This window comes from Pseudomyrmex gracilis, unplaced genomic scaffold (genome assembly GCF_002006095.1).
Source record: "Pseudomyrmex gracilis isolate BER0280 unplaced genomic scaffold, ASM200609v1 scaffold_163, whole genome shotgun sequence".
Classification (NCBI taxonomy): domain Eukaryota; kingdom Metazoa; phylum Arthropoda; class Insecta; order Hymenoptera; family Formicidae; genus Pseudomyrmex; species Pseudomyrmex gracilis.
In genome coordinates this window covers 180,671-198,038 of record NW_018020747.1, presented here as the reverse complement: position 1 = coordinate 198,038, position 17,368 = coordinate 180,671, and the positions used below count along the sequence as shown (strand labels likewise).

At 32.0% G+C, this 17,368-nt stretch overlaps 3 protein-coding genes across 3 annotated transcripts; all 3 read right to left on the bottom strand.

Moving 5' to 3' along the window:
* Positions 1 to 3,382: 3,382 nt before the first annotated feature.
* LOC109857553 (exosome complex exonuclease RRP42) lies at positions 3,383 to 6,692 on the bottom strand. The gene is made up of 6 exons (XM_020433976.1): positions 6,308 to 6,692; positions 5,869 to 6,068; positions 5,621 to 5,786; positions 5,358 to 5,552; positions 5,033 to 5,188; positions 3,383 to 4,952 (listed from the first exon to the last, which is right to left on the bottom strand). The coding sequence occupies exons 1-6, from the start codon at positions 6,362 to 6,364 to the stop codon at positions 4,848 to 4,850; spliced, it is 879 nt and encodes a 292-aa protein (XP_020289565.1). The 5' UTR covers positions 6,365 to 6,692; the 3' UTR covers positions 3,383 to 4,847.
* Positions 6,693 to 7,058: 366 nt separating this feature from the next.
* LOC109857551 (zinc finger protein 431-like) lies at positions 7,059 to 9,387 on the bottom strand. The gene is made up of 4 exons (XM_020433969.1): positions 8,490 to 9,387; positions 8,185 to 8,349; positions 7,871 to 8,035; positions 7,059 to 7,729 (listed from the first exon to the last, which is right to left on the bottom strand). Exons 1-4 carry the CDS (start codon positions 8,538 to 8,540, stop codon positions 7,664 to 7,666), a joined length of 447 nt encoding a protein of 148 aa, XP_020289558.1. The 5' UTR covers positions 8,541 to 9,387; the 3' UTR covers positions 7,059 to 7,663.
* Positions 9,388 to 9,504: 117 nt separating this feature from the next.
* Positions 9,505 to 10,909, bottom strand: LOC109857550. The gene is made up of 4 exons (XM_020433968.1): positions 10,797 to 10,909; positions 10,128 to 10,389; positions 9,947 to 10,048; positions 9,505 to 9,765 (listed from the first exon to the last, which is right to left on the bottom strand). Exons 1-4 carry the CDS (start codon positions 10,802 to 10,804, stop codon positions 9,628 to 9,630), a joined length of 510 nt encoding a protein of 169 aa, XP_020289557.1. The 5' UTR covers positions 10,805 to 10,909; the 3' UTR covers positions 9,505 to 9,627.
* Positions 10,910 to 17,368: the final 6,459 nt, after the last annotated feature.

Here is a 17,368-nt window from a genome sequence, read left to right as displayed (position 1 = left end):
ATATATACATATATATATATATATATATATATATATATATATTTAATCCCGATATACTTTTTTTCGACGATGTGTTTCAATAAATGTTACTGATATCGTTTTACAGACACTGAAGTTAGCGTATTTTTTTTTCTCCACATAAATATATACAAATATTATATTTATTATATAATCTATGTAATATAAATGATTATTATGTCTATCTCTATGTGTAACGTGTAATATAATATTATATCTATATCTGTGTAATATAATATTATATTTAATCATTCGATAATTGTATAATTGGTTACTCGGCGGGCCCGGGTATCTTGCGGAGATTTGCGTGATTGATGACGACGTTTCACGACGTCTGGTTTTTTTTTTTATCACGCGTTATGAGAGCAAAACCGCGCGCGTACTTATGCAATCTTAGCACGACTTCGCAGACTCTTCACGATCTCGCAAAACTTAAAACCCGAGCGAAGTCGATGAAATAAAGACACAAAGAAGAGCATCCGACAAAGAGAGTTATCTCATCAGCCGCGTTTCGAAACGATACATTTCTTTTTAGATGTATGTACATACATTCGATACTTGGCGCGCGCGATCCGAAAGAGAGAGGTACATGTACATATATATATATATATTATTATATATATATACACACATATATATATATGTATATGTATGGATGTGTATATAGGCATCTTATATAGTTATTTATAGCCGCTTCGGATACCGCGGGAAAAAGAAACACGAGATTATTATTATTACTATTATTATTATTATTATTATAGGCATCTTATATAGTTATTTATAGCCGCTTCGGATACCGCGGGAAAAAGAAACACGAGATTATTATTATTACTATTATTATTATTATTATTATTATTATTATTATTATTATTATTATTAGTTTTCGAGGGAGGATTTTCGTCTCGGCGAGAAAAATAAAACAAAACAAAATAAAAAAAAAAAAAAAGAAAACAATTACAAGTACCGTGTGGAGAGAAAAAGAAGTAGCTGCATTAGGAAGCTGTAAAGAAAGCTTGTTAGACGTATATTGTCAATATGTGACAAAGAAGCGAGCAGCGAGATATTTAAAATACTATGTAATTTGTGCCGGACACGTAGAGAGGTGCGTTTAATTAAAAAAAACGAGATAGTTACCCGCTGTGCGATTACTGAGAATTTGTTTGTAGCTCTCGGGAGTTCTTGTTGTTGCGTATTTTAACGGGGATATATTAACGGCGAGGGATCGTCTCGTGCGGCGAGTGAGAAAAAGTCGCCAGTTGTAAAACCTACCTATTACTTTATAAGCGTATAAGCCATAATGATATATACACATTATTTATTGCGGTTAAAGTGTGATGAATTTTAGGGAAGTTATTGCAATTACGTTTCGCCGAGTGCAAGAACAAAAGTTAATAATAAAGATGAAAAAATATAGAAAAAAAAAAAAAAGAGGATTTGTTTCTCACAACGTGCAATCAATTAACCGAGTGCAAAAAGCGACACTTACAATATGATAATATTAATATTAATATATAATTAATGATATGGACATTACAAAACGGAAATAGAGATAATAGAAGAATTATACTGTGAATTTTGAATTTGCGAAAGTTTAATTGAACGTTAAATAAATAAAGTACACGATTATTCACAGCTGTCGAACGAGTATGAATTACTTCTTTCTTTTTTTCTTTTTTTATTGTTTTTGTTTTAGTTTTTGTGTGCTCACACTTTTTGTTTTTGCTCTTTCGATCTCTCATTTAATCGCTCACCACCGACATCCGTTTTTTGATTTGCTTTCCGAATTACTCTCGCGTTAGATGCGCACAAGAAATCGAAATCGTTTCTAATGCACCAGTTTTTTTTAACGACTCGAATCTTACGACGCAGAAAGTAGATACATACGTGAGAAGTATGTTTGTCTCTCTTCATCTCGAACGATGGTTATCCGAACTTTGTTGTACGCAATATGATACATCGCATTATATATATATATATATATGTGTATGTATATATATATATATATATAAATTTTATATATATATATACATAAAAAAAGTTATCCCGTTATAATTGATGCAGTGAAATATTTCTCGTTATAATCGACTTATCTTTTTCCACATATAATACTCTTATCGAAGTGAACGAAATATAAAGCATGCCGTATCTCGCTTTAGGAGATATTTTACAGCATACATTAAAATGGGTTACTCTATACATATACAGGACGTCTTAGAAATCGTATACTCTATTTCTCATTTGGATAAAATTGTTGCGAGATCTTACTATTAATTACATAGTTATTTGTAGAAAATTAGAGAATTTTGGCGAATTAGGCTTCGAAAAAATGTACATATATTAATAATATACATAAATCTTGTTGTTCAACACAAATAAATGTTCGATGAATTTTAACAAATGTTTGTTTGTTGAGAAGCCTTCTCGCGCCAAAATAATTTAATGTTACAAGAAAAACCAAGCTAACACTTTTAGTCGATACCACAAAAGTTCGACTTTTAACGTCAGAAAACATGCAATTTCTGAAACGCCCTATATATATGCTTATGTATATGCGCGCGCGTCACACATATATCACATATAAATAATATAATATATATATATATATATATACTTCCACACCTCGAAAAGATATAACATTATATATAATTATCTTTACGTTAATAATTTCACGATAATCGTTGACAAATTGCGATTTAGGATAGCGATTGATCAATTGAATTTAATTCGAAATCTAAGATTCATCTAAGCTTCAATTTATATTAATTGATAGACCATTAACACATTGATTAATTGTATCACCTTGCAATTTCCGATTCAACAAGTTCGTTAAATTTTTTTTTCCGGGGAAACATCATATTCTTTAGATCACTTTCTGATTCGCTTCGATTCAACAAAAAACCTTCGACTTAAGCGCAAAAATCAACGTGTTAATGGTACAAACAGAGAGAACGTGTGTTTGACGACTCGATGAGAGTCATTTGCGAGTACATTTTTAGCGTAGTTTAAGAGTTTAGTTTGTAATTAGTAAGAAAAGAGGATGAAGATGGTATTCCAAGCTGTCAAGATCCTTATTTGTTATTTATTAAACGATTTTCGACGCGAATTAAATGTAAAGTTGTAAACTTGAGACGAGAGAATGTCGAGTAATCTTGGACATGAACTTCCGCCGATACTTACGTAAGTGCTCCTCCTCCATAGTAATTCCTCAACAAGATCCGTCGGTTTCTAACGCGCAAGTAGCGCTTGCAAGCGACATAATTAAGTCGTTTTTATTTTTACAAGTAAAAAGAATAATAATTATTCTTTCAGAAAAATATATCTGTTGAATATCTTATTTTCCAGTAAAATTATTTTTTCACTTTTCTATTTTTTTTTTTTTTTTTTTTTTAATAGGATAAAAGTTTTAAGGTTTTTCTAGATTCTAACAGAAAATCTTCAACTTTTCTCTCTCAATCTTCAAAAAAAAAAAAAACGTTTATGTTTATTAAGTAAATTGATTAATATGTTCATATGTTATTAAAATTCTGACTTAATTACGTCGTCCATCGCAACGCATTCGCCTCGAGCGCTGATGTTACGCGCGAGAGCAATTTCGCGTTGGTGACCGCGTGAACACAACACGATCTTATCGATCCTCCGCCATGTTGAATTGTTTTTAAGCTGCGAACGAGAGATAGAGAGTGTGTGTGCGAGAGAGAAACTCCTACACGTCGCTCGACGATGTCATTGATGGCAGAAAAAAAAAAAAACTGGTCGTCCGTTTGTTTCGGGCGCGAAAAAATGATCTATACATACGAACTTGTAACTACACACGACTTTACACGCTTGAAAACGCGATTCTAACTATTATCTTGTAAAAGTTACTTATTGGGACCTCTGTACAAACTATAACAGGTCCGTGAAGAGAGATACAAACTAAAATACTACTGTGTATAAGAAACAGAATATTTATAAGAAACTAAAAACAAAGATATCTTTCACTACTTTCAGCACTACTTTCAACATAATCATTGTAATAGCCACTTTCTTTAAGAGAATCGTTGAAAAAAAAAAAGAAAAAAAAGAAAAAAAAAAAAGAACCGATTTCATTACCACAGTTCGAGCTTCGTGCAAGTTTTCCCACCTCCCCCCTGACGCCCATTATTACATAACGAAACTGACTTCGTGTGTGGGGGATATTTATACAATCTTAAAAGAATAATCTTCTCGAACTGTAAAGCAAACGAGAAAACGCTATTGAAAAGTAATAATCGCGCGAGAAGTTATTTTTCTCAATGTTATTTCTTTGTGAACGCAACAAAGATGTTACTTCCTGTGTAATCGCTGAGCAAATCGTTTTTTCAATATCGCGCGTGCGTACACGCGCTCATTTATCGACTTTAATCCTGATTATTGATTCTAATAAATTTATTTGTTTTTGGAACGTATAAAAATAAAAGACGATTTTCATCTTCGCGGTCGCGTGAAACAAAAAAATACATGACGCACAAAGTCGATAAATGAGTGCTGGCTATTAAATAAAAATTTTGAAGTTCGAAATTTTCTCGAGGATTTTAAAAAGAATTTTTTATGTACTTAAAACCCGAATTATACAGGCGATGAAGACAAATGATTGAATTAAAAATAATAGTACATAGTTGAAACCTACACCTGTGATTCTGGGTAATGTTATTTCAATAGTTCATGTTTTTACACCATCACGCGTACATAAATGCAGCGAGAATCCTTCACGATAATTAAAAAAAAAAGTTCACACGGACGTGTTTGAAATTCGAAAAAAATATATTTTATACTTTTTAGAGTCCAGGTCGTACATAAAATACGCGTTGTTATCTGAGAAAGCCGCACAAAGGTTTCGATTGACCGAGTTTATCTTCTTCTTTCAATCCTTCCATCAGACTTTCGTTCAGCTTGAGACCAATGTCCTTTCCCACCTACGTAAAAGAAAAGAATTACAGTTTGTACATATAGTTCACCTTTGGATTTGGCGATTGATCTCTGCGGAGTATTTCACCTGCAACATCTTGATCAAAGTGGTAGGCAACAAGCTGCCGTAACCCTGTTTAACTATAGTCGTCACTTTACTACTGGGCGCCACCGACATAACGATGCTAACTGGGCTGCACGATTCTTCCTCCGGAGTTGGATCTATCACGAAATTGTCACCGATCTGTTGAAGAAAGGAGTTATTCGATCGAGCAATTAACATTTTTCTAATTATTACAAAATAAATTTTAGGCGCTAAAATATAAGAAATTACAGTTTCAATTGCAACGCAAGAGAAATAAAATGTTTATTCACACGTTTTTTTTTTTTTTTTTTTTTTTATAATAACACACCTTGCATACTGAGACTATTACTGGATAATTCGTGACGTCCAGTTTGATACAATCGTAAAGATCGTCAGATATTTGAATGTCCGGCTCGCTGCCGTCGAGGGTTGCTGCGAGCACTTTTGGAATTTCAGTGTTGTACAGAGCAGCTTTTACCGCGGCTCCCACAGCATCGAACAGATTTCCGCCAACTTGGAGGATCTGAGGAAACAAAAGAGATGACGTGACGGACTTCCCCGAGCAACATTCCACGATCTACTGACACTTACCAAGATGTCTACATACATTTTCCAACACTTCTTAGCGGGTAATATACATAGTTGTCTCAAATCAAAGACGTCGGGTGATTGATACGCCATGGAAAGGATGTTGCTTATTTCAGTTGCTAGATTGTCTCCGCCTTTGCCTTCGAACGCTGGTGTAGCATTAGCAGAACTGGAAGAAATAATTAAAATAAATATATTGTATTTTGCCGTTTCTAAATTATAAATTTACATATAAAGCAACGTATACTTACCAATCTACAAAGAAATCCAATTTGCCTTCGTTCGGTCTTTCGGCAAATGGTGTGTCTATCTCCATTTTCACACTGACCAATATATCTGTGATGTTTCCTATTCGTAATCTCGCCGAGCCGTGCACGTGCTGCATCAATTTCGTTTCGATCTCGATGGACCGATACTGATATCTCGATCGACCGTCATTTCGGAGATCAAGCTGATAAATTTAATTGCAATAATAAGAAATTCAAAATGTGTAATACGAGTATAGATGAAAAAAGAATACAAATGATATAGAAAATAAAAGATTTACATGTAAATCGAGAGACCAAATTGAGCATAAAGAACATAATAATAAATAAGATTTTCTAGAAAAATAAATATTTGAATTTTCTTTAACTTTTAAGTACAAGAAAATCGTTCGAAACAATTGCACGTGCATCATTGGACACTCACATCAACTCCGTGAAGAATATACGTCTTCTCTCCTACACTTAAAGGAGTCTCAGCCATTGTGAAAATATTACTCTCTGATATACAAGAAAAGTTGATTTTTTTTTCAACTTAAGCAATATCTCACGGAGGTAAGAAACATTTAAAACTATGTATTTAACACACTATGTATGTAACATTAAACTGTGAACAACATAACCTCGTAATTCGGACTGTATATGTACACACAATGCTTTACGAATACATACAATGACAGTATGGTACAATATAGCTCCGCAAGATGGGAGTTAAATCTCAAAAATACCAACGGTAGGTACTCATAGAGATGGCAGGTTAAATGATATGAAACAGTAGGCCCTGATATACGACAATGCGTTCGAGGTACGTTGCGGTTACTATTGGATTAACGTGTGTCGGTCGCGCGGCCGAGGTCAGTGACTTCACCGCAGTCGCGCGACCGGGGTCACTGACCCCGCCGCGGTCGCGCGACTGCGGTCAGTGACTNCCCCCCACCAAGGCCGCGCGGCCGAGGCCAGTGACCCCGCCCCCACCAAGGCCCGCGCCCGCGGTCAGTGACTCCCCCCCACCAAGGCCGCGCGGCCGAGGTCAGTGACATTACTGTAGTATGTATATAATACACATAATACAATATAAAGTATAATATTATAAATATATAATAAATTATATGTATATATATAATATGTATTATTTAATGTTATATATAATATAAATTACAGTCAATAGGAAAGAAATTCTTTTTCAGTACGAAAGCTTTTTGTGGACGGTACTTAAACGAGAAATAACGTAAAATTATTATTCTATCGCTGATGTGTTAATTTTTTGCAGTTCACATTGCTAGACATAAACCAATATACTGTATTTATTTTTATAGTAAAAAAAAGATTTGTAGAAAACGCGCGTGCAATATTTACGAAACATTATAAAACGGGGTCGCGTATGATAACACGCTTCTTTTGGAAGCTGTGACAAGTGCGCATTTAGTACATAATTATTCGTAAGTACGTCGTGACATTTAGAAAACTTGTGTATAATTTTTTGCATCATTTCTTTTATAAATTTGTTGACCAGATAAAGTCGCGAAAAAGTCGACGGGTATCTTGAAATCGCCAATATTGTAACGGTAATATTTTACATTCTTGACACATGTTCTGATTACTGTAGATTAACGTAATATATTTAGAAATATTTTTGAAAGAAATGGATTTGTTTACAATAAATGAGTCTTCAGTATTTACGGCAGATAAACAAGATAGCTGTTTCGCCGGCAAGATTTGCGGTATGTGTATAAATCTTTAAATGTCGGATACATTAGTTTTTTTTATCAGCCGAAACAACACTCTAATGTAAATGATGTGCTAGATGGCTTTGTAACTCAGAATCCGATGAAAACTCCAACGAGCATATCTTAAAAAAAAAAAAAAACTAATGTTATTGTAAAATGTTTTACCCTTACCGTGGTCTAGTAACACTGCTGATGCATATTTATATTTTACAACAAAATGAACAAATTGTTTTTTTTAATAAAGGCGTGTGTTTATTACGTACCGCACATGTAAAGTCTAGTTCGCTGTGCTTATTGAGTTTGTGGATATTTAAAGATGAATAGTTGAGGTAGATTTTTTTACAGTAATTACATTTCCACAGTTTTTCAGTATGAGTATTTGCATGGGTTTGTAGTTCGGATCGTGTTGCAAATTTTGTGCCGCATATCTGAACAAAAATTAACATCGTAAGAATAATGAATTTGCCATTAACATGTTTTTATTATATAGCACTTTAGTGTAAATTTAAAATAGTATAGTGTTTATTATTTTCGACAGAATGTTTGTCTATGATAAATTGTAATTTTCATTACTTACGACACACGCGTAATAACGGCTTTCCGGATGGGTATATTTAACATGATTGTTTAAATGTTCGGTGTTTACGACAGTCGTGTTACATATTGTACAAACTATGTTGTAGACATGAGTACTTTCATGAACGTGTAATGCAAATTCCGTTGCAAAACTTGCGTCGCATGTCTAAGAAGAAATATCATCGTAACAATAATATTTTAGTTTGTCAATGTATTTTGTTAATACTGGTAGAGTAGACTGACACAATATATTTGATGGTTTGAACATGTGTGTTGTACTTACGAGGTTTCTTCGTTATTACTTACGTCACATGTAAATTTATTGGCAGTAGTTTCTTGTTGAGCAGATAGTTCCATGGTTTTTGGAAAAAGTATAGTAACACGAATTCCGCAATACTGACGATGACTTGTGATGTGTATGTTTGACGTGAGTGACTTACTTTACGACGATGTAGAGCATCTCGTGGTATAGGCAGTTTATTTAAAGTTTTCGGAAAACTTGTCTTAATACTAATTGTATAAAAATCAAATTTAAAAAATTTACACAAGTTATTATTACATCAGTATCACATATAAAATGTCGGTAACGTAAATTTATTATTCTAGGGTTAGCTTACATTTGTATATTGTATATTCGTCTGAGGTCGATGTTCCGGTGGAAATGTCATAGAAATGTGATTTATCCTTTGTAGCTGAATGTGCGATCGTAAGAATTCGAAAATCGGAAACTGTTATAAAGTATCGCTTTAATGAGGTAAATAATTCGATTTTGTAATTGTAAATACAGTTTTATATACTGTAGAGAGATAAATTAGAAATATATATCTCTTTATCTTTTCTCAAGTTTGTGCACAGAATCTAACTAAATTTAAAACACTAAGCGTATCTATATATATATATATATATATATATATGTGTGTATATCACACATTTTCTAAGTGTTCTTCCAATCAAAGTTAAAAATAGTAACAAATACATTGGTAGTTGAAGAATTCGATACTACCAAAGAACCTGCCGCGGAAAAACATCTCGATATGTTTTTTTTTGAAACAGCTTTATTTTCTGATGTATCTTCACACATTTTTTCAAGACCTAATAGTGTTCTAGTACTAAGTCTCAAATGGGGACTTACTATGTGATTTCTAGATTAAAAACTTCTACTTTATATTTACTGGAATTTCCATAAAACAAACGAAAGTAGATAAAAAGAAACAAAACTTTTAGTCGATGTTAACCGTTATGGTTACCATAATTTTTATATAACGCGATTGCAAATTAATTTTCTGAACAAATAAATACGATAAGTATAGAACAGATAATATATATTTATAACTAGCGGCGTTTATTAACATCGTATTTGTTACTCCAGTAACAAATTTGTAGATGTTACTGAAATAATATTACTATACAAAGAGAAGATATTCTCACAGCATATTCTTAAATATTATATCGGAGATTTGTCAAAATTATTCACATAGAATTGATTGCCTTTCGTTTTATACAACACATTTAGATCTTTAGTGTCTGGATACATCATGGGTCTTGACATATAGACTTTCCATCCACCGTATCTTGTCCAATCCTAGAAATTAAAATGGACAAAGTTAACAAACTTAAAAGTATCTTAAAAAATATTTCAAAACTAGCATCTTAATAAGTATATAGCATAGTAATAAGAGAGAAAGAGAGAAAGAGAGAGAGAGAGAGAGAGAGAGAGAAAGGGAAAAGCAGTTCTCAATATGTTGAAACAAAACTTCTGTTACCATTTTGTTGTATTTAAAATAGTAAAACATGTAATATATCCCACACAAACCCATAAATGACTTTGTTATAGTGTGTCGTGTCATAAAAGCAGCTGTATAACCCTAAAATAATAGAAAAGAATGGTCAATAAAATAAATTTCATTTTTCAGTTTTTAATTGAACCTTGGTTTTTGTTATTACCAAATAACGTTCTAAACCTTTCTGGAATTTATCCATAGGTGTTTTGTACAATCTTCTAATTGGATTGTACATCTCCTTGTACATGCCTTTCGGCATTATTGGCTCCTCAGGAGCCAGTTTTTGAGCATCCAACCATTTTTTTCTCCAAGCCCGTTCTTCATCTGTCATTCCCAACATTCGCTCTCTTTCGCGACCCACTCGACGTTTTATACCCATGGGCCTCTCTGCTAATATCGCTGGATTTATTGGAGGGTCTGGTACTCTGAAATTTTTAATTCAAAGTGTTTATATAATTGCTCATCTCTGCACACAAGACTGTTCTATCAAATATTAGTTTTTTAAATAATATGTATGTACATAGTATATATGTCAATATAATTGTGCTGAAAAAATAAGTAGTTTGTATAAAACATTTTCATCCTTAAACGTAAATAAACATTATACGATATATATTTTAGTGTCTGTCGTGAAAAAATATTGATGAAAAATTAATAAAATCTCTTTCTGTGTGGAAATTTACGTTATATCACAATTATATACACATATGAAACTGGTACATGTCAAGCTCTTAGTTTTGTTGATGTATATTTTATTGTTTCTTTCTCACTATTTGTTTTATAAGTTACAGGAATATAAAACTCCTAATAAATTATATGAGAAAAAACGTACCGCGACATTGTTGTTGGTATTTATTACACTAATTCCCAAGTTTTATACACAGTAATCTTTGAAGAAGAAAGATGAGGTTAAATGCTGATGTTACATCACCACACATACACAAAAGAACATGAGACCTTTGCCAACTTGGTTCTAATCCATACTTATAAGCGGTTCGAATCTTCACTAAAATATATGTCAAAATGGTTCACTACTTTGTCAAACATATAAAAGATTTTTTACCAAATTTAACTAATTTACACACGTTTAAAATAAAAGCGCGTGCTTGAAAAATGAAACTAATACTTAATAAGAAAATATATTTAGGAAAAGATTTTTCTACTCTTTTAAATAAAAATGTCTATCTGTAAGATATATAAAATTCCTTGAGAACAAATGGATTAGATCTAATTTAAATCTAACGAGATAAAAAAATGGAAAAATAAATCTAATTAGATCTAAATTAAATCTAAATAGATATAAAGTAGATCTAAATAAATATAAAGTAAATCTATGTAAATGTACACTTTTATTTATTATTAGATTTTTACTTTTGATATACTCAGATCTATTATATATTAGATCACCTCAGATCTGTTCAGATCTGCTTAAATCTAAGTAAATCTGAGTAGTTTTGATATAGTAGATCTGAGGAGATCTAAAGTAGATTTAATAATATATAAATATGTAAATTTACATAGATTTACTTATATTTATTTTTAGATCTACTTTATATTTATTTATATCTACTTTATATCTATTTAGATTTAATTTGGATCTAATTAGATCTATTTTTTCATTTTTTTTTATCTCGTTAAATTTAAGTTAGATCTAATCCATTTTTTCTCGGGTCTTCAAAATATAAAAGCTTTGTCTAAATAAATTTAAAGTAAAGGATAAACAAAAGGAATCTAATATGATTACTTGCAAAAACAATTTAAACAATAATTATTATTTCAAGTACGTATTGAAAGTAAGGTAAAAAGTAAAACACTAAAAGAGAATGTCAAGTTGGAAGTAATACAACAGTGGTCTTGTGATATATCATTTATTTATTTAATCGATTTTTTCGCAGTATATTTCTTCATATACTTCATCTTCTTTAGATCACTTACAAGTATATTATCATCTATTATATATGTATATATATATGTATATATATATATATACATGTATATATATAAATATATATATTTATATATATATATTTATATATTATCTAAGAGAGGATATAGAGGGTAGGTAAGTTACAGGCTCTCTTCACATTATTGACTCTATATACTATCCAGATGTGACTAAAGTCTGTATCTACAAATATATTATCTCATATCTCTCATATGTATATACAGGGTGTCTCACAATCGCACTTCCTCCTAACGACAAGCAGCCAAGAACTGCGTTTCGTGAGATGGTTAGACTTTAGAGGTGGCCTTAATAATTAGCACACAAACTACATATTTTAATATAATCGGATTAACAGGATTATTAATCCTCACTCATCATATGATACTTATATGAAGTAATAATACAGTTTTTTTCTAACGTTGTAATTCCAGTCAAATTGTTTTTAAAATCGCATGTGCCTCGATTGATAAAATTGCTCGCCATTTATTTCCCGAACGCATTTTCTCAGTTGATCTTGTATAATTAATGATTTTATGAAGAGAAAGCAGACACCTTGTATACATATAATATGTATATAACGTGTAGACTGAGAAAAGTAGAGAATCTACAATAACAAGAATGTATCGACGAATTTGAGATATGTTTTTCTTATTAAACGCCTAAAAATACGCGTCTCTAAGTACATAAGTATTTAAAAAATTAAAATTAAGTTATTATGTGTGTTTGTAACGAGATAACGTGAAAGACATAAAAACTCAACAGATCCCGCTTGCTTAAAATCTAAGAAGTAAATCTAAAAAAATATATAATTTGAGACAAATTAGCAAGACACTTATAAATGTAACTCCTATTAAGAAAACATTATCCCAAATTCGCACAAGAATACGTTCTTCTTATTGACTCCCATTTTCACTTTCGTGTCCGCTTTGTGTATATACATATAATTGTATATTTAATATAACATCTTTATAATTTCTCTATATATCAATACTTCTTCTTGTTTTTCTTTCAACCGCGGGAATCAATAAATATATCTTTTTTATTCCCAAGTTCCCAAGTTTTCAGAAGAAATTGTCGCAATTTCTGGAGTTAAGAAGTAAACTCTCGTGTGTGACTTTTTTTCTCTCGTTATAGGAGCTTTGGTAAAAGGATTATAATCGGTTATACGATATACGTTAAAAGTAGATTTATACTTGATTTGACACATATGATTGAGGTTTCGAGCAAGTTTGTCTGCTGCTTAGCTCGGATCTCACAGCCTATAGGTGATTTAAATCCGGAGCGCGGTTCCATTTTGAGAACGAAACGCACCGCAAACGCCGCATTAACACTCCAAACAAACGCCAAGCCTTGCAGGTATCTACGATGTTACTTATAACAATCGAGTACCTCCGTCGTCCGAAATTTATGTCCGAAACCGACAAAATGTGTTAACAAGATTTGTTTTTCTTTTCTTAAACAATATTTCCTTCGAGAAGAGAATGAGAATATTTTTATATGAAGATATATGTATAAGAGAATTGTCGTCTCTCGTTACACATACATGACATTAAGATTATTTTTTGACAAATTTTTAGATATTCTCTCTCAATTAATGAGCGAAACAAAGCAGTGTTGCAACGCGGCATGCGATTTTCACTTTCATTCGCCGTTCAGAAAAGCAACTATCTTACTTTCTATTTCACAAGTGTACGCGTGAGGAGAACTTTATAGCCAAAGTGTTGTGCGCATTTTTGTTTCCTCTCAAGGAATTGCATACGGGTTTTTGTTTACATATATATATATATACACATATATATATATATACATATATATATATATATACATNATATATATGTCTCTCCACCGCTCGCTTCAGTCTTTGATCTATTTTTCTACAAAGGGACACTCAGTAAACGGAGAAAGAATATCTATACTAACGTATTTTTTTTTTCACAAAGCAATACTGTTTCCGCCAAGCGAACATAAAACGCGGACGTCGGACGCATTCCGCTGCTGCCGATAACACGTATAGGAGAGCCGAATGGAATGATAATAGTGTAAGACATACGTGGATGATTTCGCTGTATCAAAAATCTTACGTCCGTTGTATCTCCGCTTAAGCTAAGGAGAATGAAAATATGAGAGACAGGTTGCGGAATTTATTGGACGATCAATTTTTTTTGCGAGTTTCTCCCAAATCTTCGCCCCGCACCATTCTCATTCTCATCGGCCATAATATATGTATGAATATATATATAGATATATATTTATATATATATATATCACACGGTACGTACATTTCTGTGCATGTGGTCATTGTGCATTTAAAAAGTAAACACGACGTAAGTAAAATATTAAAGCGGCAGCAGAATATACTGCAATACTGTTGGATCTATAAAAACAAAAACAAAAACAAAAACAAAAAAAAATTAAAACAGATGCTGCTCTGTGTTTTCTTCTTCTTTCTTTTTTATTTTTTTTTAACCGTCTCACTTTTGAATCTCTTTTACGGAACTACGCAATTATATCTCTCTGTTTTTTTATATTTCTTTCTTTATCTACGTATATATATATACAGCGTATTTTATGTATGGGTGATTCGGCAACAGTCGACTCTCGTTAATTCGCGATAAACTTTCTCATAAAGTCAACATGTTTCTGTATAAACTATGCAGTGTCAATGCCTATAGATTAAGGTAAATATACATATACATAAAATATATTCAATCAATGAGTAACGTAATAAAATTATATAAAGTATATGTTGCAAACATCATGGACGAGAGAGATAGTGTGAGAGAGAAAGAGAGAGAGAGAAAAAGAGATGTATATATCAGGAGAAAAAGAGAGAGAGAGAGAGAGAGAGAGAGAGAGAGAGGAAGAGAATAATAATTTATGTGTATATATGTATATATGTATATGTCTATACACGTTAGAATCTCTCTATGGCGCTCAACTTTTTGTTTTCAATAGTCGCACAGTATTCTGTGACGAAGTAGTTAATGAATACACGTATTGCTTTGTATAATCTGTCGATATAACGAGCATTTCGCTAGCGTTTAGAGAAATCGCGTGAGATTCAAGATTTCAAATTGCGGAATGCTCTTCATCGATGTAAGTTACGTCTCTCTTTCTTCTCGTTTTTTTTTTTTATTTTAATATAAATGCGCTGAATTCGCGTTACGACGTTGAGAAATGTCGAAACAATTCTGCACGGGATAATACAGGAATCTCTTCTCCCTTGTTAATATTCTTTTTTTTTTTATCTAAACTAGCAGATCGGCATAGAAGCGATATCGCTGTACCATTGCTCGACCATTTTTTTTTTTTTTTTTTTTTTGTAATCGATTCGATACACTTTCATATATAGTATATAATTAACGCGTTTTACATTTTTTCTGTTCTTCGTCTTTCTCTTCTTTTTCCTTTTTTTTTTTTTTTTTTTTTTTTGTAATCGATTCGATACACTTTCATATATAGTATATAATTAACGCGTTTTACATTTTTTCTCTTCTTCGTCTTTCTCTTCTCTAGCTACTGGTATTGCAGGACACAGTACGTGCATTTTACAACAGACAATGTGAATGTACATCTATTTATATCAAAATGTTTCGGAAATATCGCATTTTCTTTTTTCGTTTTTTTTTTGTTTTTGTGATCAGTAAATGAGATTCAATTCATTATATTTTAGCGATATTGTAAAAAACTTTCAATCAAACGCAAGTAAAAGTTAAGTAAGTACATTCATTTTAAGTTTTGATTGTTATTTTTGTGTGATAATATGAAATAAAAATATATTTATTATTTAAATAGAAAAATATCGTTCAAAGAATTTTCACTTGTACAAGTTAGAAGTTTATGTTGCTGCTTTTAAGGCTTCTGCTAAACTAAAACAACAGGCATGTGCTTTGTAAACTATTATTCAATCAATTGCATTTAAGTACAAAAAAACATCACGTTTTGTTTTCCTAAATTAAATTTTTAAGCGAGGCGATAACATCGATGAGTCGACGATGTAATAACGCTAGGAACAACTAGGTTCTCGTTTTTCGAAACTCATCTTCAATCTTATAAGTACATTAGATTAAAGGGTTAGAAAATATATATCTAAAGAAGACACGATAATTCCGATACACTCCATGTGTGCACAGCCGAAACAACTGTTAATTCTCGTCGTGTTTCGCTGTTTGCGAAAAAGTTTGACAAGTCACTTAGCACAATAAACTCTCTTATATGGACATTGATTAAGTAGTGTATTAATAAATATTACATTAAACGCTAATTCTACGATTATCTCTTCCTCAGTCCTTTTGTCATCGATTTTGTTTTGCAATATAACACTTAAAAACCCAAATAATTTAACGTTGTAGAAAATGTAACATTGTCACGTGCCATTTTTAACGATCAAAGAATAAAATTTGACAATGGCTATACTTAATATACTAATTGTTATACTTATGTGCTTCATTTTACATAGGCATTGAAGAGACTTCAACGCTGTTCAATAATTTGCAAATTAAAATAAATTTTCGCTCTAATTCAGCGAAAATTAGTTAATTTTCTTATTTTGTATCGGAGAGAGTTTTAATTCAATTTAATTCAATGTTTTGTCAATTATCCAATAAACTTCTCGGCAAAAAGAATGAGAGAAGCGATCGCCGATATATATATATATATATATATATATGTATATATTTCGCTCACGCTGATCAACTATAGATATATTAGATAATACTTATCTAAATGGAGCGCGGCCGGAAACGGGGCTACGCGCGGAACGTGACAATACACACGACGACACTTTTAATATGTGCAATTGAAGTTTATTTTATACTTTATAACGCTTTCGATGAGATTCGACAAGATCGACACGCGTTTTGGCATTGAGTGTTTCTGAGGTTGCGGCTCTTCGTGTTATGATTCAACTTCAACTTGGTGTTATTGATTAGCATATATAGTGGCATCTTGGACCGGTAGGCCTTAAAACGTTACAAACGTACACGTGTGTGTACGTTTATCTATTATATGTATTTATGTACGTGTACGTGTGTGTGTGTGTGTGTACACATGTTTGTGTATGCGAGTGTGTTCGTGTGTGAAGATCTCCGCGCGAGATTGGAAAAAGAATGGGGCTTTGTATCTCCCGGAGAAAATGCAATAATACTCGCGACGCGTATTCTCGTCGTCTTGTCCTATTATCAATATGTTTAATTATAATAAAAGTCCGCGCTATTCTAGGCTACTCTAGATTCACCTATCAAGCAATAAAATTATACATAAGTATCTTACTACTCTTATTCTTTCAACGCGCGTAGAAAAATGAGCCTCTCGCGTCTTTGGTTAAACGCGAAGCATTTAGAAAGTAGTCTGGCAGTGGTTTCGTAGATGCTTCGACCTTAGCCTCGGACCAAATTTTGATTCTCATAGTTTTTTCTCTCTCTTTTTTTCGCCATTTTTATGCTTGTGTTGTCGTTTCG

Bases quoted from the DNA above. Each gene is read 5' to 3' on its own strand.
- LOC109857553 (XM_020433976.1), bottom strand. From the start codon at position 6,364: ATGGCTGAGACTCCTTTAAGTGTAGGAGAGAAGACGTATATTCTTCAC. The intron at 6,069-6,307 runs GTGAGTGTCCAA...TAAATTTATCAG, and splicing joins ATATTCTTCACGGAGTTGAT to CTTGATCTCCGAAATGACGG. The intron at 5,189-5,357 runs GTGTGTTATTAT...TTTCTTCAACAG, and splicing joins TAATAGTCTCAGTATGCAAG to ATCGGTGACAATTTCGTGAT.
- LOC109857551 (XM_020433969.1), bottom strand. From the start codon at position 8,540: ATGGAACTATCTGCTCAACAAGAAACTACTGCCAATAAATTTACATGT. The intron at 8,350-8,489 runs GTAAGTAATAAC...ATTTCTTCTTAG, and splicing joins CCAATAAATTTACATGTGAC to ACATGCGACGCAAGTTTTGC. The intron at 8,036-8,184 runs GTAAGTAATGAA...ATTTTTGTTCAG, and splicing joins GCCGTTATTACGCGTGTGTC to ATATGCGGCACAAAATTTGC.
- LOC109857550 (XM_020433968.1), bottom strand. The intron at 10,049-10,127 runs GTAATAACAAAA...CTATTATTTTAG, and splicing joins AAGGTTTAGAACGTTATTTG to GGTTATACAGCTGCTTTTAT. The intron at 9,766-9,946 runs GTAACAGAAGTT...TTTAATTTCTAG, and splicing joins ATTTTAAATACAACAAAATG to GATTGGACAAGATACGGTGG.